The following is a 27439-nucleotide window of genomic DNA, read 5'->3' as shown; positions in this document are numbered from 1 at the left end:
TGTTTGAGATTTTGATACCGCGGTTGAGAACGCGGCTAAGAACGCGGCTAAGAACGCGGCTAGGTTTTGGGCCCATAACGCGGCTAAGTTTAGTTTGGTTATCTGATTAGTGCGGCTGAAAAAAACATGTGGTTTGTGTCACTAAAAACATGATTTAGCGCAAACCAGTGGCTTTAACTTCGAAGCAGAATGCAGCGGGTTCGAGGGATCTCCCCTGGATTAATATGCAGCACAAGGTATATGTACGTCTAGCCCGACTGCGTCTGGCCGTACAGTACTATCCCAAGCTCTGTAGTACGACTGCGTCTGGCCGTACAGTACTATCGCAAGCTCTGTAGTACGTACTACAGAGCTTGGGATAGTACTGTACGGCCAGACGCAGTCGGGCTAATGTACGTCTAGACCCGTGAACGTGGCTTGTAAACTACGCCACGTTCTTATGTCATTTCGAACCTGGCGAACGTGTCCCTCTGACTCCCTCCGTTACACACACTGGACGTTATTTTGCCCATGTAATAAGTACTCACATATGAAGCTGTCTTGAATTCTATTTGTACATCAAAACTTGCATTTGACTGAAATTGAGGAAAATTCTGGCCCCGGTTCATGAAGTCCGTCCGCTACTGCTAGCTGCCATTTTCTCCCAACTGACGCATGCGCATTGCGTTTTATTTTCGTATGATTCGACGGCTGTTTACTGTCGCAGCTAAAACAGACATCGTTTTAGACAAGTTTCAAGTCCTTTCCTCTCTCACCGCACCGTACCGCACGCGGTCGCACGTGCGCCCGGCCGCGTGTGTACGTGTGTGCACACACGTACATGTACTGTACACGAGATGAGCCGAGCAGCCAATCGTCTGCGGGGTTTTTTTTTTCGGGGTTGCGACATGAAACAGCCGTCAATCTGTCCAAGCGACTCAGACGCGTCCGGGGTTATTTGTCAGGGTCAGGTTAAAATCTAATTTCTACACGTTCGTATGGGTCTTTACTGATGGGCAAATTTCGTCGAAATTACACAGCCGAAACAATCGGACGGGCAAATTTAGATTTCTAGGTGAGTACTCAACACCCATACGGATTATGTATGTCGGATCGATTTCGCCAGGTTCGAAATGAAACAAGAACGTGGCGTTGTATACAACGCCACGTTCACGGGTCTAATGTACGTCATGACAGACACGCATGACATTACCATTAGTATGAGTGAGGCTCCACACGAATTCGGACACTTCGCCCCATTTCCACGTCGCCCCATGTCACTTCGCCCCTAACCACTTCGCCCCATTTCCACTTCGCCCCACCACAGCTTTGTTCCCAACCCGGCTATACCAACCCATCTCCCACTTATACTTATAGAGAACGACAATACCTTTGACATCCTAATTACACTGTTGGAGGAACCAATCTACATGGGGCGAAGTGGGGATGGGGCGAAGTGGGGATGGGGCGAAGTGGGGATGGGGCGAAGTGGGGATGGGGCGAAGCGGGGATGGGGCGAAGCGGGGATGGGGCGAAGCGGGGATGGGGCGAAGTGACATGGGGCGACGTGGAAATGGGGCGAAGCGTCCGACACCCCTCCACACACTACGTGGAGCCTCATCTAGGAGTACGCATGACATGCATGAACCATATTACTAGCCCCATAAATGTGGCCTATTTACTGGACTGCCTCCGTTAACATAGGCCACACATCCACAAAAAATGTACAAAAAGTGTCGCACTTTGCCAAATTTTGATTTTCACATTTAGGCTTAGTTTGTATTGTATTTGTAGGTTTTTTTTGCTTTAGAAGCATACTCACCCTCTATAGGCTAATCAGAAAGTGCTGCCTTTTTCAGATGTCCATTTTTCGTGAAATTTCTAGATACATTTGCACACGTTTGCGTATCAAAATTTCAACATGAAATTTCACCTGAAAAAGGCAGCACTTTCTGATTAGCGTATAAAGAGGGTGGGAATGCTTCTAAAGCAAAAAAAACCTACAAAGTAAGCCTAAATGTGAAAATCAAAATTTGGCAAAGTGAGACACGTTTTTGTACATGTGGATGTTTACGGAGGCAGTCCAGTAAATAGGCCACATTTATGGGGCTAGAACGATACTTGAACGATAGCCCCATAAATGTCATGAATGTGGCCAGTTTACTCGATCGGTCCTACTAAAGTGAGTCAACAAGCGTCAAGAAGCGTCAAGAAGCGTCAACGGTCGTCAACGAGCATCAACAAATTTTGTATAGGCTTTTGATCATTAAAAACAGCTTATATGGTAGAAAAAGCAATAAAGAACATCTTCTGCATATCAATTAAAGTTAAAATTATTTTAAAACTTGGTTTTTGAACGCGAAATGTAGGCCGAATTTGTCGATAAAAGTTGGCCACCATCTTGTTTGGATGGCGCTAGTAGACTTCGCGCATGCGTAGTATGGCTCTGTACACTTCACGCATGCATAGTACGGCTAGCTACACATAAACAAGATGGCGGCCAACATTTATCGAAAAATTTGTCGTACATTTTGCATTCAAAAAACCAAGTTTTAGAATAATTCTAACTTTAATTGATATGCAGAAGATGTTCTTTATTGCTTTTTCTACCATATAAAGCTGTTTTTAATATTCAAAAGCCTATACAAAATTTGTTGACGCTCGTTGACGACCGTTGAGGCTTGTTGACGATTGTTGACGCGCTTTAGTAGGACCCCCCCCCCACGACTGACCTCCGTAAACATAGGCCACACGTCCACATGTACAAAAACGTGTCGCACTTTGTCAAATTTTGATTTTCACATTTACGCTTAGTTTGTAGGGTTTTTTTGCTTTAGAAGCATACTTACCCTCTTTATAGGCTAATCAGAAAGTGCTGCCTTTTTCAGATGTCTATTTTTCGTGAAATTTCCAGATTCATTTGCACACATTTGCGTATCAAAATTTCAACATGAAATTTCACAAAAATTAGACATCTGAAAAAGGCAGCACTTTCTGATTAAGCCTGACTGCGTCTGGCTGTACGGTACTATCGCAAGCTCTGTAGTAGGGCCAGACTGCCAATGCTCCCCTACACGCTGAACTCTGATGTAGCGATTTTGCTACCGATTTGATCGAGATTTATCTTTTCATCCAGGACAGAAATTTCCAAAGTTAAGGTTCCTACTTGTAGACATGCATTATGCGGGCGCACTTGGGTAAGGCTATGAATATGCATTATTCAGTTCATGACCTCGTGTTTGTAAACGTCATGAAAGTTTGTAAACGTATCGAAATTCAATGCTGTTCATAACTTGCCCAAGCGCGCCCACATAATGCATACATTACAATGCGGCCGCCACTTTGAAATCGCATGGAGGAAAATTTTCGGGACGATTTTCGTGGGCGATGATGACTGAATGTCGTCTTTTGGCCAGGTGGATGAAGATTTTGGGATAAAAGAACGTTTTTTTTCAAAAAGGTATGAGTTCCTCTACGACTAGGAATCTTAACTTTGGAAATTTCTGTCCTGGATGAAAAGATAATCTTGATCAAAATCGGTAGCAAAATCGCTACATCAGAGTTCAGCGTGTAGGGAAGCATTGGCGGTCTGGCCGTACTACAGAGCTTGCGATAGTACTGTACGGCCAGACGCAGTCGGGCTATTTCTGATTAGCCTATAAAGAGGGTAAGTATGCTTCTAAAGCAAAAAAAACCTACAAACGAAGCCTAAATGTGAAAATCAAAATTTGACAAAGTGCGACACGTTTTTGTACATGTGGACGTGTGGCCTATCTTTACGGAGGTAGTCCAGTAAATTGGCCACATTTATGGGGCTAGCATGATGAGTGTCCGGCGATGCCGATGTTGTGTGCTTTCTTGTGATTCGCACAATTATAAGAATGCGCACGCCTACTCATCATGTTCATATGATTGCGCGACTGGATCTCTGCGCAATTTTTGAAAAAAATCTTCCAGATTGAGCGCTAATTCTTAAGAAGGCGCAACATAACATTTAACTTAATAACAAGAGAACATTGGCGAGCGTCAGAGCATGACGAGTCTATAGGTAGCTGCATCGTTCAGTTCTTTGGCCGTACTTAAATAATTGTACTGTGGCAATGCAAGGTCACTAGACTAGGGAAAAGATTCAATGATGAAAAGTAGAGTGAAGAAAATGGGGGGTAAATAATAAGACTATGTGATACATAAAGTCATAAGACATAATGTAGTGGAAAGAATTCTGATTTTTGGGATAACCGAAGGGGGGGGGGAACAATGGTGGATGGCGCATGGTGAAGAACTGCCCTGGCTTTAGTGCTAGTAGAAGGCACAAAGCAGAGTGGAGATTATTATGCAAATTTAATGTACATGTACATGTGCACAGTCCTCATACATTATTTACTCCAATGGTTTTTCCTTAGTAGTTATTGTTACTTATAGTGTTTCATTTAACATTTCCAGGTGGCAGATATTTGGGCGACATAAATCACATCGGTTGTATTCCTCGGCATCAGCATTGAAGGCTGCAGAAAGCTACCAGCCAGGCCAAAGAATTCATGGCTTTACCGTTGAAGAGGTGATTTACTTGTAACTCTATAGGTTTTAAGTTACAGCAAAACGTTAATTCCTTTCCAGAAAGAAATCTGTGTTTTGAACATTTAAAAGCATGGGTTTACATAATTGTACCTTTCAGGTTGCTTAAACATGATTTTTCAAATTGGTAAATGTTTCGTAAGCTGTTTCACTTAGCAGTCAAGTCCCATGTTGTGTTGCATCTTGTTGCATTTAGCTTGGTAACTGCCCAAAGTGTCAAGGCCGATACAACAGAATCCACCGTTGCAGATTGTTGCATTTCACAAGTTAATTGCAACCTGCCAAGTCTTGTGTGTACATGGCACTTCCTTTCATAATGCTGGAATTGCTCATATTATTAACCATATTATTAACCCTGTCAAATGCAACAGAAAGCAACAATGGTAAATACTTGTTGCATCATGTTCCATGTTGCTTTGCATCGTGTTGCATTTGGCAGGGTTACTGTCCATAGTGACGAGATGGTAAAACAGAATCCAATGTTGCAGTTTGTTGCATGTCCAAGGGTAAAGTTCTACAAAGTGCCAATTCTGGTTTGTACTTTATTCAAGGCCAGTACACTTTCTTTCATGGAATTGCTCATAAATTAACCCTGCAAAGTGCAACAGAAATCAACAATGGTAAAAACCTGTTGCATACTGTTGCATTTAGCAGTCGAGTCCTATGTTGCGTTGCATCTTGTTGCAGTTAGCAGAAAAACCACCCATAGTGCCAAGGCTGTAAAAACAGAATGCACTGTTGCAGTTTGTTGCATTTACGCAGGGTAACTGCAAAGTACAAAGGCAGGTGTGTGCTGGACAGTGGTTCACTGCACAATGCAACAGAATCCACTGTTGCAGTGTGTTGCATTTAGCAGGGTTCTCATTTCAACCGTGTTGAATTTTGTTGTATTTTGCAGTGTACAGGAATAAAACCTAAAGGGGGTTCGGGCTAAATTACAGCGTAAACGCCTCAGATGGGAAGCTTGATTTTAAGAGCATTATCCCTCTGCCCAAATTTCTCCTTCACCTCTTTAGGTCATACCAGTGCCAGAGTTGTACCTGACAGCAGTCACATTGAGCCATGACGTCACACGAGCTAAGCACCTGCACGTGGCAAGGCAGGACAGCAATAATGTCTTCAGGTAAATTAATCATGAACTCTGGCCTCCCAGATCCTTGAAAACCTATCGGGAGGTTTTTAAGGATTCTGTAGGGATGAGGGAGGCAGAGCACAGCTAACTGTAGCATCACTTGGGGCTACAAGGAATGTGTCTTTGCTCCTGTACACCGGATGATTCTGGAAAGTTCTAGAGGAGTAATAATGGTAATGTTACTCTCCAACTATGGCATTTGTCCCAAATCATAGGTGGGATGCTGTGGTCCAATGGTTACAGTGTTCGACTCGTGTGCCGTGGTACATTATGTACATGTGTTCGAATCCTGACCGTGGGAACATGGTGCTTGTGCTCTTGAGTAAGGCACTTTACTAATATTGCTTTGTCCTTCGGATGGGATGTAAAGCCATGGGTTCCGTGTGTTGTGTAATGCAGTGCACGCTAAAGAACCCAGTAACACTTATCGCTAAGAGAAGGGGTTGCCTCGATGTTTCTGGCAGTGGCTGCAATATGCGCCACTGCACCTTGTAAACCCTCATAAGGTGCTACATAATGGGTCTCATATTTCTCCTAAACTTCATTTACCTGTCTTCAATAATAGACATAACTTCCAGCGCCTTGAGTACCTACATGTAATTGTTGGTAGATGTGTATGTTTTAGATACTGGGTCACTAAGGTGTGACATGCACCTAAAAAAAATTAGTTCAAAAAACAGTAAAATTTCTGTGTTTTTTATATTTATGATATGTGTATGAAGCAACTTATAAGTATAGAAATAGTTTCTCAACCCAAAGTACATTTTTCACAGTTATTTATTTTCTGAAATTCAAATGTAACGTATGTAACATGGTGTCCTGTTTGTGCTATAAACAACATTTATTTTGGTGTCCATTTTGTGCCCTATTTTCACACTAAATAACTGATAAAAATTAATTCCCATGTCCAGTGGTCATAAAGTTATCTCCTTTATATCTCTCACTCTATATGCACGTGAGAAAACAATAAAAAGACCAAAAGGTAACAAGAAGGTTATTCAATCTGGATCCAATTTTCTCACCCCAAAATCTCTCCAGTATTGTATTTATATTACAGATGCGTGCGCTATATAAGACTCCGGTATTATTATTATTAAGAACAGTGCCAACTTTTGTTAGGCCAGCCCCAACAATAATTGGGGAAGTCCCAACAGTTGGAACGATCCTACCTGTTGTTGGGAGCAGACCATCCTCTTTCAATTTTAGTTTTAATGCATGGAACTCTTGTTTTGGGCTTTCACAAATTTCCCAATTTCAAATTAAATTCAGCTTTGGATCAAAAAGTATCTATACTCATACTAAAAGAAGTTAAGAAATGTGTTTTTGAGCATTGTTGTGAGTTTTGCATTAGGTTGGATTTTTATGTTTAACCAGGATAAAAAAGGATCTCAAATCATTTTCAGGTGCTAAAATAACAGACTTAATAAACGTGACGTAAATGTTCATCATCCTTTTATGTTCCATTGCAATTTTGGATTATCAAAAATTGAAATCAAAGAATGTTGAGAACAAAAATCTTTTCATCAACATTTTGCTGTGCAGTGTGGGATTCCGTACTACACCCATGGACAGCACCGGAGTGCCTCATATTCTGGAGCACACTACGCTGTGCGGGTCCCAACGCTTCCCCTGCCGAGATCCCTTCTTCAAGATGTTAAACAGGTCCCTAGCGACATTCATGAATGCATGGACAGGTAAGGCCAAAAAAAAAAGTCTCCGGTTTCTGGTATGCGCGCGCGTCGCCGTAGCCATGCGCGTCGGCAAATGAAAAAGTTTTTTTTTCAATGAAAGATGATGTCTCAAAACCGCCAAACTCGGTTTGACTGGAATTCTGCTGCTGCACAATTTTAACGTGTTTTTAGATGGGGTTATGGTCGAGAATAAGCTTTATGTGGCCTCTCTGCACTCCCATACATTTGCACTAAGTTTAGTCGGGCACCATTTGCAGTCATCAGCCGACATTTGAAGCAAAAAAGTCCGGTAAAAAAAAAAAGCCACGTCGCCGCACCACTTTTTGGACAAGCTCCATACCAGAAACCGGAGACTTTTTTTTTTTGGCCTAAGTGTGAATTTTTTTTAATAGATTTACATTGGGGAAAACTGCAAATTCCAGAAAACGCAGAGCACAAAGCGACGCCGCTTGGTATTTCCCAATTTTTTTATATTTTGAGTCACAAGCACAATTCGCCGCGACTTTTATTTCATTATCCAGCAAACAATAAATACAAAGTATACCCACAATAGGGAGGTTTATTTTGACGATAATGTGATGCGTTTTTCGATATTTTCAATATATGATTCCTCAAATATCAACATTTCGATATTTCAATATGCTTAAAAAAATTGCTATCGGCGATATCGATATCAAAATCATATCGAATAACCAGACCGTGCTTACATTAATGACAAGTAATTGTCTCACAAATTTCCATTACTAATTTCCACATGAGTAACTGCATGTGGAAGTTTGCTTTTTTCTTGTTGAGATTAAAAACATGATTGAAATTCAGCATCGGATAACTGCAACTGAGACTTTTAATCAATTCAATTTTTTTTCAACCATTACAGCAAGTGACTACACCATGTATCCATTCTCCAGTCAGAACCCCAAAGACTTCAGTAATCTATTGTCGGTCTACCTCGATGCAGCTTTCTTTCCAAGACTCAGGGAACTAGACTTCAGGTAAATTTTGATGTTTTTGTTTTTATTTTGATTATTAATTATTTTAATAGCTTACCATAACTTTGGTGTTACATTATGTTCATGATTTTCTTGTTACACATGTTTAATATTTCTGTGTGACTCGTGATAAAGCTAAAAAATAGGACAAAGAATGACTGTTTAAATATTTTGTAGTAGAAGTATCTTTTTGTGCATTAAACTCCTCTTCTAATTTTAAGACAAGAAGGCTGGAGACTTGAGAACGAAGACAACCAAGATCCAGACTCTCCCATTATCTTCAAAGGGGTGGTCTTCAATGAAATGAAAGGGGCAATGGTAAGTCATCAATGAGTTTTGTTATTACATCATGTAAAGTTACCCCTATTCATATAAAGATGTGAAGAGAAAGAAGGCAGTGCAAATTGTCAGAAATTTGAAAGTGAACACTGGCAAATTGGATTAACAGTGGAAGCTGGTAGATAACAGATAAAAAGATCATAACTTACCACAAAAAAGGCTGATTTTTTAACGAAAAACATCGACCGAAAGCGCTTCGAAATGGCTACTACTGCACATACACATCGGAAAAGCATGACTGACAGTTAGCTGCTGCGCATGCGAAAAGCGTTGTTTGAGTGTAGAATATTTACTCCAGTAATGAACTGATCTTGCAGCGACAATGACGTCAGTATAGGCGCTGCAACACGAGTCGCGTGATGAGGATGCTGGTTACTAGCGAAACGAGGCGACAAACGTCCAGCACAAAGGAGAGCCCCGGGGATCGAAGGTCGTAATCATTTACGTCCGCTCAGCGGGCGGTCAGTGCAGTGTGGCTATGGGGCAGCTGGACCTGCTGATAAGCGCTAATTGGCCAGTTTTTATTGCGCGGGTTGTTCAATCTCCTTGTGTCCTTTCTCTATGGTATTATAAACCAACAAAAAGGCAGTGGGATTATTTGGAACCCTCTTTATGCTCTATGGTTAGAGGTGAGCATTTATGAGTAGTACGGGAACCGGGTAACCGACATTCAAAACCTTTCTTTTTGTCTGAGAAGTTACTTAGTAATTTGTAAAGTTGGTCACAGGTACCCGATCCCATAATCTGGAAGGGGATCCTGACATTAAGGGTCGGGCATTCGGGTACCCGGTTCGGAGGCATGGCCCTATCTATGGTGCGCACTGTTATGATTGTCATGAAATTCAGTGCGGACAGTTAGCAAAAATGATTTCATCTCACTGTTTCGTTATTATTTGTACAGGTTGTCAGCATTGAATTAAACCATATCAGTTTATCAATCATTTGCACTAAGCTTTGCAATTTATTTATTTATTTTTTTTTGGGGGGGGGGGGGGTGTTAGAGTCGTTTTTAGAAAACCCAATCAAATGTGCCTTTATTGTTGACTTGCAAACTAGACACGCAAAATTCTGTCTTTAGGAAGCTGTACGTACATCTGACTTCCCTTCATTTTTAACCATCCTGTCATCTTTTAATTTTGAAAATTCCACTTGATTTTTTTTCAGACCAGCCCAGAGCAGATTTTTGCCCTCCACTGTCAGAGAAACCTCCTCCCAAGTCACACTTACTCTCATAACAGCGGAGGCGACCCGCTGCACATCCCACGTCTGACCTGGCAGCAGTTGAAAGACTTCCACGCCACCCACTACCATCCCAGCAACTCCAGGTAGTCAATCTGATATCAGAGATGTAATCCAGTCAATCACAAGTCAATCACATGTCAGTCACAAGTCAGTCACAAGTCAGTCACAAGTCAATCACAAGTCAAATCAAACGTCAATCACAAGTCAGTCACAAGTCAATAACAAGTCACTCTCGAGTCATCACAAGTCAAATCGCAAGTAAATCACAAGTCAATCATAAATCAATCACAAGTCAAATCACAAGTCAATCACAAGTCAATCACAAGTCAATATGATGTCAATCACAAGTCAATCTCAAGTCAGTCACATGTCAGTCACAAGTACTTCACAACTCAGTCACAAGTCAGTCACAAGTCAGTCACAAGTCAGTCACAAGTCAATCAAATGTCAATCACAAGTCAGTCTCAAGTCAGTCACAAGTCAGTCACAAGTCAATCACATGTCAATCACAAGTCAGTCTCAAGTCAGTCACAAGTCAGTCTCAAGTCAGTCACAAGTCAGTCACAAGTCAATTATATGTCAATCACAAAGCCAGTTACAAGTCAGTCACTAGTCAATCATAAGTCACATCTCAAGCTAGATCACAAGTTAAAAATGGAACATATATCAATATATTTGTCCGAAGATCCAAACTAGAAAGCTGTCCCTTTTGGATCTTGTAGACCTTATTTTGAGACCGTGATCATGTTTTGAGATGCATTTAGCCCATACCTGAGCACTAAATGTGCACAAGTGTATCACTTCTCACTCACTGCACTGCCACTCAATTTTAGGTAACAGTAGACCCAGTAATTGGTACGTCATGAAACTAAAGTCTAATGACATTTTTGACATTATGACCAAATTCTGACATCATGACGGATTTTTAAGTGTCATTTTACTGATTCTGTTTCCCGTGGGGTATCATATTTACTGAAGGAAGCGATGGATTGTTCTAAATTTGAAACACTCCATGGATCACCGTCGGGGAAATTTTTCTATATTTCTCGAAGCAGTCAACTCAGCATTTGTAAACTATTTCACCGTCATTGCTATTGCATTGACCAATATCAACTGCAAAGAAATTAGCTTGTGTGATGACATTGTTCCACATTGGAGTAGTGCTGGAGTAAAAATTGGTCCTGCTGTTGTTTTCGTTCAGGTTTTTCACCTATGGTGACCTGCCGTTGGAAGGTCATCTTGAGGTCATCCAGCAGCAGGCGTTAGCATCTTTCTCTCCCATCACACCAGAGACCGAGGTACCCAACGAAGTACGCTGGACACAGCCAGTAAGAACAAGACCTGTTTTTCTCCAATCGTTTTCAATACAAGTTTTCAATTCTAATTCAACATTTATTCACATCCCCTTCAGCATAGCACAAACATTGAAATTAAAGTAGTTTTATAAAATATTATCAAAAGCTTGTCAGAATTCACATTTAAATAAATATCACATTTTACATTTTTTTTAAAGCCAAGAAAATTTCTTCAAAAGAGTTTCTGCTTGTTTTTACTTAATTTGGTTTAGCAAACAAAAAATATTTTCTGCAATATCAGTTGGCTTCTCGAATAAATGAAAAAAATCTCATAAATTCCAACGTGAAGTTGTTGGTTGACTAGTTGTATTCTTTTTTTTTTCAACAGAGAGAGAAGCATGTGCACTGTGCTCCTGATGCGATGGCAGCCGACCCAGAGAAACAAACTACAGTCAGTGTTAGCTTCCTTCTCAACAAGTAAACATAACGAGACCATCATTTCTATTTTAATTTATTTATTTTCTTTCTGGTAATTATGAAACCAAGGATTCCTCACAAGTGCCCTAGGCACTGTAGCTCGAAAGCCTGAAGAAACCTGTAGAGAGGAGGCATGACAGTTTTAGAGGTGGGAGGAAAACACCAGAAGAATAGTCTGGGCAAAACCCACGGAATCAGGTAGGGACTGAAAACCCAATCCACATGTGGACCAAGGCAGGAATCGATTCTGCGCCATAGCGGTGGAAGGCGAGGAACGTAACCACTGCACCAACCTGAGCAATTATCGATTCACACATGTGTGCTGTCCACAAGTGGTCTTTCAATATTTAAAGGCATATAGGATCATTTGTTTTTCATGTATTTTGTTTGTTTGCAACAATAACAACACTTAATATTCAAAGAAGATTGTTAAAAAACTAACTTGTTGAAGTTTCAGCTCAGTGGATATTACACTTTTTGAGAAAATAGTGAAAAAACATGCACCATCTTTTGATCACGAAAAATGTGTTGATAGCACTGGGTTTTTTGTTCAAAATCAGTTCATTGACTGATCGTTGCAAATCACCTACATTTCTTGATTTCTTCTAAATGACAGCAAACCAGACAACATAATTTCACGGAATGTTTTATACCAGTTCGATCATCAATCCAAGTGAGGCTTTTTGATAATAATTTGATAGGTTACTTTTGGGACAAATTAATGCAAATGATCCTGTATACCTTTAAAAGTGAAGCAATTAAAGTTTATCGTTTTGGTTTGTGGTAACACCATGTGGTGATAGCTACTGCTTAGAAGATATTTAGTTCTGATAAGAACTTGTCCTGCTTATTATCAACTTTCACTAAGTAGTTTTTAGTTCTGATAAGAACAGTCCTGCCTTAGGTTCTAAAAGAACTTGTCTTTGGTCTCAACGTTTCGACTAGCCTGCTCTAGTCATCGTCAGGAGACTGCAAACCAAAAGCGATACCCATGCTCCACCATGCAAAGCCTAAAATCTTATAATTAAAGTTTAAACTACAAAATAGACTGGAGAAGGGTAGTCTGAATCCACGATCTTCGAAAAAATGGTTCTGGTACTCTACCAACTATCCAGCCCTACATGTATGTTTTTATACTGTCAGTGTCTCTTTATTTATGAGTGGAGCCCATGTAGACAAGAGTTATTAAAGAGGTTGTGGAATGCTCGGAAGACATTTCCGTCATTTTTCGGTTATATGTAGCCTAAGGTGTGATGAAATAAAAACGACTATTGTTTCTGTCATAAAATGAGTACAAAAGGTACTTTTGAGAGCTGTTTTTCAAGTCCTGTCATGCCTGTTTCGACCCGAACGTGCAATTTGTGTAAAAGCCGTCTTTGCGGGCAGCAAACAAAACACAGTAAATCGTGACGTAATAAACAGGACTCCCGATGCAGAGTAGCATAAACGAGTCCTGTTTATTACGTCACGATTTACTGTGTTTTGTTTGCTGCTCGCAACGACGACTTTTACACAAATTGCACGTTCGGGTCGAAACAGGACTTGAAAAATAGCTCTCAAAAGTACCCTTTGTACTCATTTCATGACAGAAACAATAGTCGTTTTTATTTCATCACACCTTAGGCTACATATACCAAAAAAATGACGGAAATGTCTTCGAGCATTCCACAACCTCTTTAACTCTTGTTGAAGTTTATTGTGTTGGAATCAAATGCATGCAAAGGAAGTGTAATGACAATCAAATTGTTTTCAACTTTTTCTCTCCACCAGCCTGACAGACTCTTTTGAAGGATTCACAATGTCCATCCTGTCTCACCTTCTGGTGTCTGGTCCCACGTCTCCTTTCTACCAAGCACTGTTGCAGGCCAACATTGGGTCCGACTACTCGCCTGTACTGGGGTAAATTGCCTATCGTTTCAAAAAATGTTATTGATGTTTAATTTAGGGACTGAAGAGGTGGTAAACTGCCACAGAACTGTATCGTCTGCCTTGTCACTGCTCAAAGTGATAAAAAAAATCAGAAAAGCTGCTGTAAATGCTGCTGTTTAATGCATCATTGGAAAAAGTCATTATTTTTTTGTAGATGTTGCCAAAAATATTACTTGTACACTGGATTACAAAGACTGAGCAGTTTTTTGAGGGGTGTACACAATTTTGCAGAATATGTTAACAAAAAATTATTTAAAAACCCTGTTTTTTATTGAAGTCTTCTCAATGCATTTGTGTTGGATGGTGCCACACAAATAAATAAATAAATAAGTATGGGAAGTCGACTAAAGGAAAACGTGTACTCATTATGCAGGATGTCAGTTATGTAAATTGAACTGGAATGTTTTATAAAGTTATAGTTCCTATTATCCAATGTAAGTTGAAATTCTCAGCCAGCTTTACGGAAGTACTGATCCTCTGATTTCCATTTTAGTTATGATGGAAGTACCAAAGACGCCTCGTTTTCTGTCGGTCTTCAAGGAATAAACGAGAAAGACATTAAGCAGGTTAAGAACATCATTGAGGAAACATTCAAGAAGGTTGTTGAGTAAGTTACAATAAAAATAGTGTTTATTATTAATGCATATTTTGATCAATCTCTCAATTGAATTCAGAGCTGTCCAGTGGCTCAGACAAATAATTCGCTGTAAGTTTGATGTCATTTTGCTTTCAGAACTGGATTTGAGAAGGAGAGAATCGATGCAGTACTTCACAAAATTGAGATATCTCAGAAACACCAGTCGACAACCTTTGGTCTGCAACTTATAGCTGTGAGTCAGGACTTTTGTTTTGTATCTGTTTATCTATTTTTGCATTTATTTGTTGTTAGACTTTTTTCAAAGGCTGTTCCTCTGCCCGCCATCTGCTTGTCTTAACAGCCTAGTAATCTCTTCTCTCTGCTGTTCTATATGTTCAGTTATTCCACGAGCACGAGTGGAACATGGAATAATGTTGCGTGCCTATGTCCCATATGGAACCCTATATGGAACACAGATGTACTACATTTTCTGTGTTCCACGAGCACAAGTGGGATATCAAATTTATCTCCAAGCAAACTTGGCGCACAGTAAAGATGTAACACGAGTGTGCTGTAGGCCTACACAACTTTTTCTGCGTTTTTTCTCCTATTACACGTGCGGGCAATAGGAATGGAGCGCGCATCGTAGAATAGCGTGATACGCGGATTGTGAAATGGACCGTGGTAAATCCTGGAATTTAATCATTGAAAGTCCTGTAAAAGTCGTGGAAAAATATATTACAAGCTAGGATTCATGGGAAATTGATATTTCTAGAAAAAAAAGCAAAAGAAAAGTCATGCAACCCTGCACAACGGTATGTGATGATACGTAATATTTGGCTGCAACAGTCTTCTAGTTTGCATACTGAATAGAGTACATTTCCTCTTTATGCATACAACTCTAGTCTTGTGTCAAACTGGAAGGCTGAAAGGTAACAGCATTCCTTGCTTCATTGTGATGATATGCCTGTGTATTGTTGACCCCAACCTCACCTAAAGCTACAAAGTACACTGAGTAGTAATCTGTAATATGCCTTTCTTTCCATACAAGTGCGCACAACGCATGTTCCGGTAGCATTCTGTGGTATTTGGTACTTGACCCCCAAAGAGCCCTTAGGGGGTTAGGGTTAAGAGGCTTAAAGATGCCAAAACAGTGTAGGAATTAGTCATGGAATGCCCTCATTTTGTCCCGGAAAAGTCATGGAAAAGTCATGGAATTTCTCTGTAAGATTTCCATGGAAACCCGGATTTAATCGTTTCCTCCTGTCGGCATTCTCGCAGTCCCTGATGCAGAGCTGGAATCACGACGCCGACTTGGCCAACATCCTGCGCGTCAACGAGAACGTGCAGCGCTTCCAGACGTGCCTGGCCGAGAATCCCAGATTCCTTCAGGATAAGACGGAGGAGTACTTCTTGAGGAACAACCACCGGCTGAGCTTAGTCATGACCCCCAAGGAGGACTACAACGAGGAGTTAGACCAGGAGGAGAAGAGGCTCCTGGAGGGTATGGTGTCGGGGTTGAGCCAAGAGGACCGAAAGGATATTTATGTTAAGGGTAAGTTTCAGTTGCGTTCCCCATGCTCTTCAACAGATTATAATTTCTTTCTAGTTTCCAAATTTTCAACCTCTTTTTATCCCCCAGGCTTTCAAGCCAGATAGGGGGATATTGCGATCCATAATTTCACTGTAAAGTTCAGTCATCAATCTCAACTAAACTTGAAAGGTGGTCTGTGGAGAGAAGGCCGGCGTCCAAAAAATCCTTTCCAATATGGATATTTACGAGGTCTCTGGAGAGATACTAATGACTCTAACATATGTTAGTCCGGTGTCTCACCGAAACTCTTCATTCGACCCAAACTCCCCATTTAACTGAGAACTGGTACCTGCCGGGTGGACAATCAAGGCCGTCACTGAAAATTGTCCTTACTAACTGCCTGTACATGTACATGTATACAAACTGGCAGGATGCCAGGGGGATCGGGCAAGTTTTACTCGCAGTATTTGTTTTCCTTTTTTGGCCATCTGCACTCCTAAAAAGAAGCACTATTTTTGCTTTGGGCACAAACAGATCAGCTGGGCGAGCAGACACTGGCTCCCGGTCTGCACATTATCGATACTTATTGTAGGGCGGGAACCAGCCTACCCCACAAGAATGGAATTATTGTCTGGCGGCCAATTATTAGAAATTGTAAAAAAATGATTTGATATCTAAACATGGGCCGATGTAATAAAAAAAGTATTTACATTTTTTTTCCTGGTATATGCAGGTCAAGAATTAGCTGAGGAGCAAGATAAAGAAGACGACATTGCAGTTTTACCTACACTGAAGGTGTCTGACATTGAGCCGGAATTGAAGAGAACTACACTAGAATTCAAGCAGACTGGTGAGTCATCATGTTATGTAGCTCAGCCTGAACTGCTCGTTACTAATCTTTGACATTTGACCTCTAGAAACAATACAGTCTTTCCTGTCCAGGTAATGGGCACCATTTGCAAACATTCAAATAAAGCGCAAAATATCATGAAATACCTTACTTGAATGTAAGTAAATAATGGGATCAAGCAAACTGTGATATCACTGCGCCTAGTATGCTGTCGTGTTCGAGAATAGGAATTACCATCATTTCCCCACTATGGTTAGGACCAAACTATTGTACTTTCAACTGAAAAGTTTGCTCTGAATTAAGAAAAAATGAACCTGCCTTTTCACAGTTTTTAAAGTATCTACTGAGCGGAAAGTTCAACAGATCAGTGTTTTAATTGTATTGTGTTCCTTGAATCGGCAAAAAACACATTTTTTTTTGCAAGTGGTGTCCATTATCTTGAAACACCCTTTACCCAAAGGTACACAACAGACAAAATATCATCCACAAACCAAACACAAAAATGCAAACCAATTTTCGTCACACTCAAAAGCATGAAATGGGATTTTATCATGTTGCTTCTTCCACTGTTAAATAATATGCCTCATCTTGTCACCAGAAGAATTTCTTTGGCGAGAAAACGTGTTGCTTGGTGTGAGTGCCTATTGGAATGAACGCATGATGACCTGGAAGAACAAAAGTTTTTGATTGGCGATGCGTATATGCGCAGTACACAAGTACCATGTGTAAATTTGCCTTGTGAACAAGATGGTGCATATTACCCAGAAAGTGGTTAGGGAAATTCCAGCGTTATAAAAGGAAATGTAACGTCCATGATAGAGCCAATTAACCGTGAAATGATCCAAAACTCTGAGTCTGTTTTCTCCTTGATGACCATTGAGAGTTGATGGATGTATAAGATTTGAAAAATATTTTGTCAAGTTATTCACTGGTCTCTTAAAAGCTCTGTCACTGACATAACATAACGCTGGAAGTAGTCTAACAATTGTGTTGGCCTTGCTTCTAGATGGAATTCACGTCCAATGTTGTGAGCAACCAACCAACGGTATGACCTACTTCCGAGCTGTATCCACCCTGCGATCCATCCCGGAGGATCTCATGCCTTATATTCCACTCTTCTGTGCTGTCATAACAAAGTAAGGAAGAGATGATGTAAACTTTTACACTTAAAACAGTGATTTGATTCCAGAGTTTTTGTTTCAGAGATGTGAACATTTTATTTCTTTGATGGTGGAGATACAATCTGCAATACACTGTAAATCTTAAGTAATTTAGTCACCCATTTTTGAGGATGCTAAAATAAGCACATTTTGTTTATAGACAAATCCAGGCATGTAATCATTGTATTAATGTACTAGGCCCCCTTCAATGGGGAAACCATTGTGGACGCTACAGTGGAACGTTGCTATAACGAACATTGCGGAATCTACAGAAAATGTTCGTAATAGCGATCGTTCGGTATAGCGATTTGAAGCTGCTGGTGCTCTGGTACTCACTTTTCAATAAATAGCGCACTTCAGAATTTCACCCTGCACGCTGTCAGGTAATTACTGAAACACGATTTTGAACACGTGCCAACTTTTGTGTTCTGTAATGTAATTACAGTATCCTGTAATGAAATTACAGTTTTTGAGCATAATTCTATTCCTTCGGGAAATAAAAGCCACTTGTCACTCTTCTGTTATATTTTTTAACAACAACGTTCGGTTGGTTTATGCACAAAAATCGGGAGCCAAGGACGATGTTCGGTATAGCCGAATGTTCGGTATAGCGGTGTTCGGTATAGTGGTTTTCCGCTGTATTGTACAAAGCATCTGTCCCTTGACGGATTATCTGAACAATAGCTAGCACAATGCTTTGTAGCCATTGAAGGGGGCCTTCGTGAAAGAATTGATAGCATGCCGGGATTGGTCTGTATGAAAAGCTTCCAAATTGTTTTGGTTAAAATGGATTGCTGTATTAAATTGTAAACAAAAAAGGGGAGGGGAATTCCCCCCCCCCCCCACCCTTCCCTCTGAAATGTCTAAACTGTAGCAGCAATTACAATCTTCTTTGGCAGATATCCTTGTGACTGGATAGCTGGTACATAACACTTGAGGTCTTCCATTTGCTTGTGTCTATCAATAGGATGGGGGCAGCAGACATGACGTTCAACGAGTTTGCACAGAAGGAGGAGCTGAAGACCGGAGGCTTGAACATCTCACACCATGTCTGCCAGGATCCTAATGACATGTCCTCAATAGAGCAGGTAAATTTGTATAAAAAAAGACAGTTTTGGTTTTACTGCTGGTCATGCTTCTGTGGGTGTGCTTATGCATAACTTAGTTCAAGTTGTGGAATTGTCAAGGCTTTAATTGATCAGTTGTTTTTATCACTTCTCACCCTGCTACGTGGTTCCCAACCACTCTGGGAATCTTGGGAAACCTTTTGATAAGAGTTTTCATTTTTCCAGTCAGGTAAAACTTAGGGAATATGGGAAAACACTAACAATCAGGGGAACCCAGGGGACTCAACAATGACCCAGAAGGGAAAGCTGTATGCCAGTTTGGCGTTTTTGCGTCTCTAATGCATTTGGTTTGGAAAGGATGACTATAAGGGGAGAAGGGAGACCATTGCTTGTCAACACGTTGACTGTGTATTAATCAGTATCTTAGTTGCTTTGCTGCAACCACCTTTTGACTTCCCAGCAACCTTGTTATTAAGCGAAAATGTTTCTCATGGAATTTGGAAGTTTCTCGGGGAAATATAGGGAGTTTTGTTTTCACAAAGTGCTGTGAACCCTATAAGTAGGTGGAGCCCTGCCACTATTACTTAGTTAGCCTTGATCGTGCCATGTTAGTGTATGGTACAAAGAATATGCCAGTTTTGAGGATTCAGGGAGATTTGTAAGCAAGACTACATGTAGTCTTAAAAGCATGTACAGAACCGACATGGTAAATGGTTTTCATTTGATTACCGCTGTGTAAGTGAGAAATTCTGGTTTTATTTTTTTTTTCTTGATGAAGGGAGTAAGCTTGACTTCATTCAGTCTGGACAGAAACTTTGAAGACATGTTCAACCTGTGGAGTGACATCTTCAATAGGTATTTTACAGTCTAACTGAATCCTTAAATTTACTGACAGGATTTCTTGAAGTTGTTTGTGTTGCTGTTGTTGTTGCTGGTAATATATTGATGCCATATCCTTTCTGGTAAACCTCAAATTTTGTGCAAAAAAATGTTTGAGTCCAGTTACATCATGAAAGACATTATTCAGTGTTGAATGGAAGGCCTTATACACAAAAATTAGTTAACAGATGTGCTCAAAACATTGTGTAATAAGGCAACTACATTGTCTTTCTTGCAAAAAATCTGTAATCTGAGATATGGGACAAGATAGCTTGCTATATTTGGCATTAGCTTCGAGCAGATTTGAATCCCTGATCCTGATTGGTTGATCCACCCTCATACCATGTCTGAGGCTTGATTTTACGTGACTATTTATCTCAATTTTTATTAAATTGTTCTGTACTTTTTGTCAGCCCCAACCTAAACGATATGGACAGACTCACTACCTTGGTTCGTATGAGGGCCTCAGAGCTGGCCATGTCCATACCGGACATGGGACATGCCTATGCCATGAAGCACGCTGGTAGTACGCTCTCACCGGTGGGCAGAATCCAGGAAATATGTGGCGGTATGGCACAGGTAAAAGAACAGCTTGAATGTGTTAAAACTTTGCCTGAACTTGTTTCCCAGATACTTAGTCAGAAAACATGGCAGCCAGTGGCGTAAATACGGTTTAACTTCTGGAGAGGGGAACCAGGGGTGCCATAATTTTTCAAACAATGAATTCTTGTGATCATTGCTTCTGATTCTGATAATGATCAATTGGGCTGTCTAGAAAATTATATTAACCACGTCACGTCGGAGCTTGTCATAACACACACTGGCTGTTTTTATAGACAGGCACGGCTGACGGGTTATAACGTCAAGATTGCCTTGACTCACATCCGGGTGACGTCTAAACATGCTAATTCCTTGTGTCTTTTATACACACACAATGTCCGTAAAGTCTGTGGAGGCAGACTGTGTGTTGATCTTGAATTGGCCGTTGTGCATGGTTTATTGTTCTACAATTTGCGTTCCAGTGCACGCCGGGGTATTGAAATATAATGAGGTTTCGGCAAGAAATATCGTACAGATACAATTGAAAGGACTGTTGCGAATCGGTATATGTGGCGTTTGGCTGTATATCAGAAGTTGGCTGGAAAATTTTGCTTTTTGCGAAAATCAAAATTTTCGGCAAAAATAATCCTGGCGTGAAGTGGTTAAAAAAATTTCTGGAATCTTATTAACTTATTGCCAAAGGTGAGTTTCATGAAGAGGATAGCTGAATCATCCGACTTGACAGAAACCATGGAGAAATTGAGACAAGCCGCTGGGTTGATTCTTAACAAAGACAACATGAGGTGAGAAAAAGATTGAACATTATTTGGGTTTTTGACCTCAGTGAGCATATTCCTAATTGGGCTTCTACTGCTAAGTTATTGGGCACACCTTTAGGATTGAGATAGATGGGTCGTTTCGATAAATTAGCGTCCAAAATTGGATTTTAAAGGAGGGATCAGGAAAAGTATGCTTATAAATAATTTTTTTAATGTCTTTGAAGGTGTGCATTAAACTCTGGCCCAGAGTTCATGAACGAAGCATTGGGACACTTGCAACGTTTTCTTGGCACCCTGCCGGGGGCTTCGCAGGAGAAAGGGCTCCCTCTGTTGACCAAGGTAGGACACATCGAGTTAAATACTAGAATGACGTGTGGTTCATATTACACTCTCTGAAACCTCCTGACACTACTCATCCTTTGTACCTGTTAAGAGGGTTTATAATCTATTTGGGTTTAGTGCTATTTGTTATTTATTTCACCTGGTACCAAATGTTGTTCTGTTAGACTTTGCTGGAATTATGTACGTTCATAAAACTTTACTTTTGCCAAAAGCAGACTTCATTTGGGAAAGAGGTAAAATAAGTGATATCTGAGTTAATTTCTCACCCAAAAGTGTTTTGCACTTTGCTGACCCAAATTCGAATCAATAAATTGCTCTTGAGGGAGTACTTCATTTCTTGTTTGTCAAAAACAAAGTTGACTGAAATTTTCCACTTCTTCCATTGAATGTCACGACACTGAACTGTAGAATGCCATGGTCCAGTAGTTACGGTGTTTGACTCATGTACGATGGTGCATGGGTTCGAACCCTGCCAGGAACATGGTGTTTGTGCCCTTGGGCAAGACACTTAACTACAATAGCCTCTCTCCACCCAGGAGTATGAATGGGTACCTGTGAGGGTAGAGGACCAAATGTGCACTGAAATCAGCTGACGCATGGTCTCGTGGCCCGATGAGACAACGTGAAATGCTTCAAGATTGTTGATATGATGGAAAGCATTATAGATAAGTATTACAATTTAATTTTGTTGGTAATCTGGTCTTGCAGATCGATGGCTTCAATTCCGAGAGTCAATGGACACATTTTGAGCTTCCTTTTCCCGTCAACTATGTCAGCAGGGGAACACAGGCGGTACCGTACACTCACACAGATTTTGCCAAGTGAGTTGGTTCATTTCTTTTTTTAAGACTAGGTTGTGTATTCAAACTAGCATTTTTCAGATTTTATTTACCCACGCTAGTAATTCGATGTTGTGCTTTATTCAAAATTGGTAAGCAATTTCAAGTTTTGCAAAATGGGGAAATTGATGTACCATGGCGTCAATGTAGCCTTGTGAATTCTTTCTTTGACGCTAGAAATCTTCTGGAACGTTTTTGTGCCATGATGTCGAGTATATTTGTCTAATTTGTTTTCATGTAATCTGCAGAGGGTTGGATTACTGTTTAAAGCACCCAAACAGCAGTGCTGTGGTCGCAGGTCCAAACCTCGCTCCGGTCAACTTTGTTCAACTTCAAAATTCTCTATGACCAATGGCTCATCGGGAATCCATACATGCTAGAATGCCTGAAGCGGAAGTTTAATAAAGTTTAGAGTTTTGGCGTTTTGTTTTCCCAACAGATTAAGAATATTGGCAAGGCTGATGTCAGCAAAATTCCTGCACAGAGAAATCAGGTATGCAGCGTAGTCACAAAAAGGAGTAGATGATATAAGTGCTGATATCCTTTGAAGTGTTTTTTTTTTTGTTGTTTTTAATCAGTAAGTTAGAGCAGTGCTGTAGTCGAGTTCATCACATGTCTGGTCATAAGTGACAATAAGTAAAGAAGAATTGTGCATTTCATGTTTTGAAAGCATTTTGTATTTTAGATTGTCAGTATTATACAAAAATATTGTACGCATGTGAAAATGAAGTTGGTTTTGGTATTGCGTGAGACATTGCTTTAACGTTGTACCTCAGATTCAGTCATGAAAAAAAAAATAATAATTTTCTTGCACAGGGAGAAGGGTGGTGCCTACGGAAGTGGGGCAACCCTAGGAACTGAGGGTTCTTTCAAGTTCTTCTCATACAGGTAAACAAGGCAAAGAAACCAACCAAAATTGAAGGAGTTTTTAACAAACTGATTTAAAAAAAATCATAGATAATGGCTATTATCTATGGCAATAGTAGTAACTGTATACATAATGTCTAGTGTGAATGGCTCACTTAAAGTTTTGAATCGTTGTGTGTCTACGAGAAGATCAGCTGAGGATATTGCTCAAAGCATAAGTGCAACAGTTCTCTGAATCATACCCACGAAAGAGAAACGTTGTGCTGCAGCAGACTGACTTTCCGCAATTTAAACCTACAAGTCTAAATTAACATCAAATTCATCCAGGGTAACTTATCCTCTGGGTTTTTGTAATCCTCACTCTTGTACAGTATGTTTGTGGAATGATTGTTTAAAGAAGACAGTCACTTCTTTTTTGTTTAACCACAGAGACCCCAATTCCCTGCAGACGTTGGAGACCTTTGATAAAGCAGTGGAGTGGGCCATAGAAGCATCCTACAGCCAGCAAGACATCGATGAAGCAAAGCTGTCTGTATTCTCAGCTGTGAGTTCATACTTCCTGGTGTGCCTTATTTAAAGGCATATGGGATCATTCGCTTTTCATGCATTTTGTTCGTTTCCAATTATAACACCATTCAAAATCCAAAGAAAAACGTTCACCTTAAATACCATGGAACTTTCAGCTCAGTGGATATTACACTTTTTCGAGAAGACAGTGAGAAAAACCTATGCACAACCTTTTGACCACGAAACACGACTTCGTCTATAGCACCTGTTATTTCCAAAAATCAGTCAATTGGCTGTTCAAAATCACCTACATTTATTGACTTTCTTCCGAATGACAGCAAGCCAGGCGGAATAATTTATGGGGTGTTTAATACTGGTACGACCTTTAGTCCAAGTAAGCTCTTTGATAGTAATTTGGTAGGTTACTTTTGGGACAAATGCAAATGATCTTATATGCCTTTCGTTAGTGTGTTTAACAAGGTATCGGTCCCCTCAGGGTATGCAGGTCTTGGGATGTGGACATCCATCCATGCAAGAACCGTTGATAGTCTGTGTGTAGACGTGGCCCAAGTCTGTGTTTAGCTAGCAATGCAGTAAACGCACATGTACAGTACATATGTACACACTGCTCTGCATGGTCAACATGGTTATGTCTCAGTTTTTTTGCATTCATCCACATTAATCCTTCACAGTCTGCAATGGCGAAAATATCAAAATTACTGAAAAAAAACAACTTTGGTCGTCAGCGTACTTGGGCTGTGGATTTGTTGTTGATGAACACGAGGCAATTGGCATAACTGCAGTTCTTGTCGCTCACAGTCATGCAGATAATGAAGTACACTTAAAGGGAATATACATCATTTGCTTTTGCTGTAATTTTCAGAAATGGATGGAATTGGGGGGGTTGGAAATATATAGCAAATATAGTTACACTGACTTTTTTGAGGTTTTGGGTTTGAAAATGCTATAAAAACCAAGAAAAACAATCATTTTCCTGTAGTCTGGTTCCCTGACTCCATTTAAGAAGAAACAGAGCAGTTTACATATATTGGGGAATTGTAAGGTCAGGGAACCAGTCTAGCTGGCTTGTACCCGTTCATAGGTGTGTAATCGATTGCAAACAAGTGCGATGGTCAACTGGGGCCAGTATTTGAAAAAAGGCCAGTTTTTTTCCAACGCTGATCGGCCGATCAGCGTTGGAAATTGATACAAAAATACCACTTTTCTTGAAAATGACAGTATACCAGGTGCCATGATTTTACAGGATACTTTACACTGTCATTCACTAACAGTCCAGCAAGGTATTTCGAAATGATTTGGTAGTTTTTTTTTTGATGTTTGCAAATGTTGTATTTTCCCTTTAAACTGGGTTGATGAGAATGCCAATGGTTCAAAAATCCCCGGTTGCCCCTTTCCCTATTGTTACCAGGTGGATGCCCCCGTTGCCCCATCAGATAAAGGGATGAGCCTGTTCACATCTCACATCTCAGAGGACATGAAGCAGGAGCAGAGACGGAGGATGTTCGCTGTCAGCAAAGAGGATCTCCAGTTTGTTGCACAGAGGTAGGTTTGGGTCTTGGCTCTTGGTTGGTTCTTCTCCTAAATTTCCCCCGGCGTGGGAGTTTTAACAGGAGGCAGAAACATCGGGGCAAACCCCTTCTCTTAGCAGAAAATGCCACTGGGTTCTTTTACGTTCATTGCATTACACAACACACGGGACCTACGGCTTTACGTCCCATCCGAAGAACGAAGCAATAACGGTTGAGTGCCTTGCTTAAGGGCACAAGTGTCCAGACCCGGGCTCGAACGCACGCCACTGTTGCCTCTGAAACACCAGAGCATGAGTCCGGTGCTCTTAACCGCTGGGCCATGACACTCCACTTATAGGATATAGCATGTAGGATCTAACAACATTTCATGTATTTGGTTTGTTTCCAGTAATGACACCTCTCAAAATCCAAAGAAGAATGTTTTCGAAACCTAACCTGTTGAAGTTTCAGCTCAGTGGATATTACACTTTTTGAGAAAACCAAGCACAACCTTTTGATCACAAAAAAACCTATTTCATCAACAGCACTCCTTTTTTCCAAATATCCGTCAATTTACTGATGCTTGGTAATCGGCGACATTTCTTGATTTCGTTTCCAATAATAACACCTCTCAAAATCCAAAGAAGAATGTTCCAAACCTAACGTGTTGAAGTTTCAGCTCAGTGGACATTACATTTTTTGAGAATAGTGTGAAAAACCATGCACAACTTTTCAGTTTTCTTTTTGTATGTCAAACATTTAAGGAAGTATCTTGAAACTTATACTCGTAAATACCATGTTAAAGTTAATATACAACATTTGCTTTTGCTGTAATTTTTCAGTAATGGATGGATTTGGGGTTAAGTATTTTATTGCAAAATTGTTACACTGGCCTGTTTGAAGTTTTGTGTTCCTAGATGCTGGGAAAACCAAGAAAAAATGCCGTTCTTGTAGTCTGGTTCCCTGACTCTACTTCATACAAAATGGAGCAATTTATAGACGTCGGGGGAATTGTCAGGTCTGGGAACCAGACTAGCCAGCTTGCACCCATTCACAGATGTGCAACCGATTGATATCAAAATGTGGACTAGGTAAATTTGGTTAATTGGGGGGCAGTGTTTCAACAAAAAATTGTTTATTCCCAACAATGTTCGGACGACCATCATTGGAAATTGACACAAAAATTTCACTTTTCTTGAAAATGACAGCACACCCGGTGCCATGATTTCACAGGATGCTTGAGACTGTAATTCACTTACAGTCCAGTAAGGTATTTCATTATTGTTTGGCAGTTTTGCTTTTTAATGTTTGCAAATGTTGTATATTGCCTTTAATGTCTGAATTGGACCGTCACCTGCCTCATCCTACTGCAGGTATCTAGCTCTGGGAGCACAGGTGGATTCTGTCACCCTCCTCGGACCACAGAACACGGCCACCAAATCCAGCAAGTGGAACATCCTTCAAGACAGTAGCTTGTAGCACTACCAGAAGTCTTCAGGTCGACAGAAATTAACCTTAACCTTCCCAAATCCTCCAGAATCCTCCTTGCAAATTGGAGGATTTTGCAGGATTGAGGCTATCTGGCAAAAGTGTGTGACTGATTTTGGAGGATGCACTGTGTCAAGTTATGCTCAGCCGTGCATACATTTAGGCCTAAATCCTCCGCACTGCTCCGGGATGTCACTGGCTCTGCCTCAACATATTGACAGCGATTGCTAAAGGATTTTACAGGATTGAGGCAGTGGCCACCCCTCCAAGGACCACGTTCTAGAAATAACGGAGGATTTGCAGGATTGAGGCTGTATGCAATTTGTACATGGAGGCAGTTGGTGGAATTTGCAGGATTGAGGTTTCATGCCAGCAAAAATGTCTGGGGAGTTAGGACTAAAAGGCAGGCAGCAGGCCTACCCAAGCATGGAGCTTCTACCACATGATGTGGATAAATCAATCAAAAATTCCCCACCCAATTCTAAAAATGGACACATTTTGTGAATCCCACTTTAATCTGGACAATAATCATGATTATGTGCCACTTTTAATTGTTGAGTAGTTCAGTATATTTTATTATTTTTTTCCCCATTGTTAATCCTCCCTCTCTGGCTGACAAATTCAATGCCATCACAGCAGTCAAAATCAACGAAGCGACTGCGCTCCCCCATAAGCATCCATTGCAGGTTATTTATGCCAAAACCTTTCAACCATTCATATTTCAAGAGACGTACATAATGTGGTGCAGATGAGAACCGTTCGCTGAATGTTTACACTACGTGAGCACAACTTTCAATTTTGTGACGGTCGGTATAAATAAATCGCGTACTTCA

General features: G+C 40.5%; 1 protein-coding gene across 2 annotated transcripts; it reads left to right on the top strand.

The window, feature by feature from the left end:
- On the top strand, positions 1 to 27439 carry LOC119742620 (presequence protease, mitochondrial-like). 2 transcript variants are annotated; one of them, XM_038218744.1, is made up of 26 exons: positions 1 to 236; positions 4423 to 4537; positions 5571 to 5677; positions 7229 to 7380; positions 8255 to 8369; positions 8588 to 8684; positions 9870 to 10030; positions 11149 to 11275; positions 11631 to 11719; positions 13490 to 13618; positions 14142 to 14255; positions 14382 to 14478; positions 15507 to 15780; positions 16493 to 16609; positions 17616 to 17745; positions 18737 to 18857; positions 19615 to 19691; positions 20129 to 20294; positions 20958 to 21058; positions 21259 to 21373; positions 22085 to 22197; positions 22655 to 22708; positions 23032 to 23103; positions 23512 to 23626; positions 25019 to 25152; positions 26492 to 27439. In XM_038218744.1, exons 1-26 carry the CDS (start codon positions 190 to 192, stop codon positions 26595 to 26597), a joined length of 3045 nt encoding a protein of 1014 aa, XP_038074672.1. In that variant the 5' UTR covers positions 1 to 189; the 3' UTR covers positions 26598 to 27439. The 2 variants fall into 2 exon arrangements, with proteins under 2 accessions (XP_038074672.1, XP_038074671.1); XM_038218743.1 differs by having other exon boundaries at positions 1 to 242.

The sequence above is a fragment of the Patiria miniata genome, unplaced genomic scaffold, assembly GCF_015706575.1.
Source record: "Patiria miniata isolate m_02_andy unplaced genomic scaffold, ASM1570657v1 HiC_scaffold_6, whole genome shotgun sequence".
NCBI classification, from domain to species: Eukaryota; Metazoa; Echinodermata; class Asteroidea; order Valvatida; family Asterinidae; genus Patiria; species Patiria miniata.
This window is presented reverse-complemented; position numbering and strand designations above follow the sequence as displayed.

Coding starts and splice junctions, on each gene's coding strand:
- LOC119742620 (XM_038218743.1), top strand. CDS start 190: ATGCAGCGGGTTCGAGGGATCTCCCCTGGATTAATATGCAGCACAAGG. Junction 4,538..5,570: donor ATGGCTTTACCGTTGAAGAG/GTGATTTACTTG, acceptor TCACCTCTTTAG/GTCATACCAGTGCCAGAGTT. Junction 7,381..8,254: donor ATTCATGAATGCATGGACAG/GTAAGGCCAAAA, acceptor CAACCATTACAG/CAAGTGACTACACCATGTAT.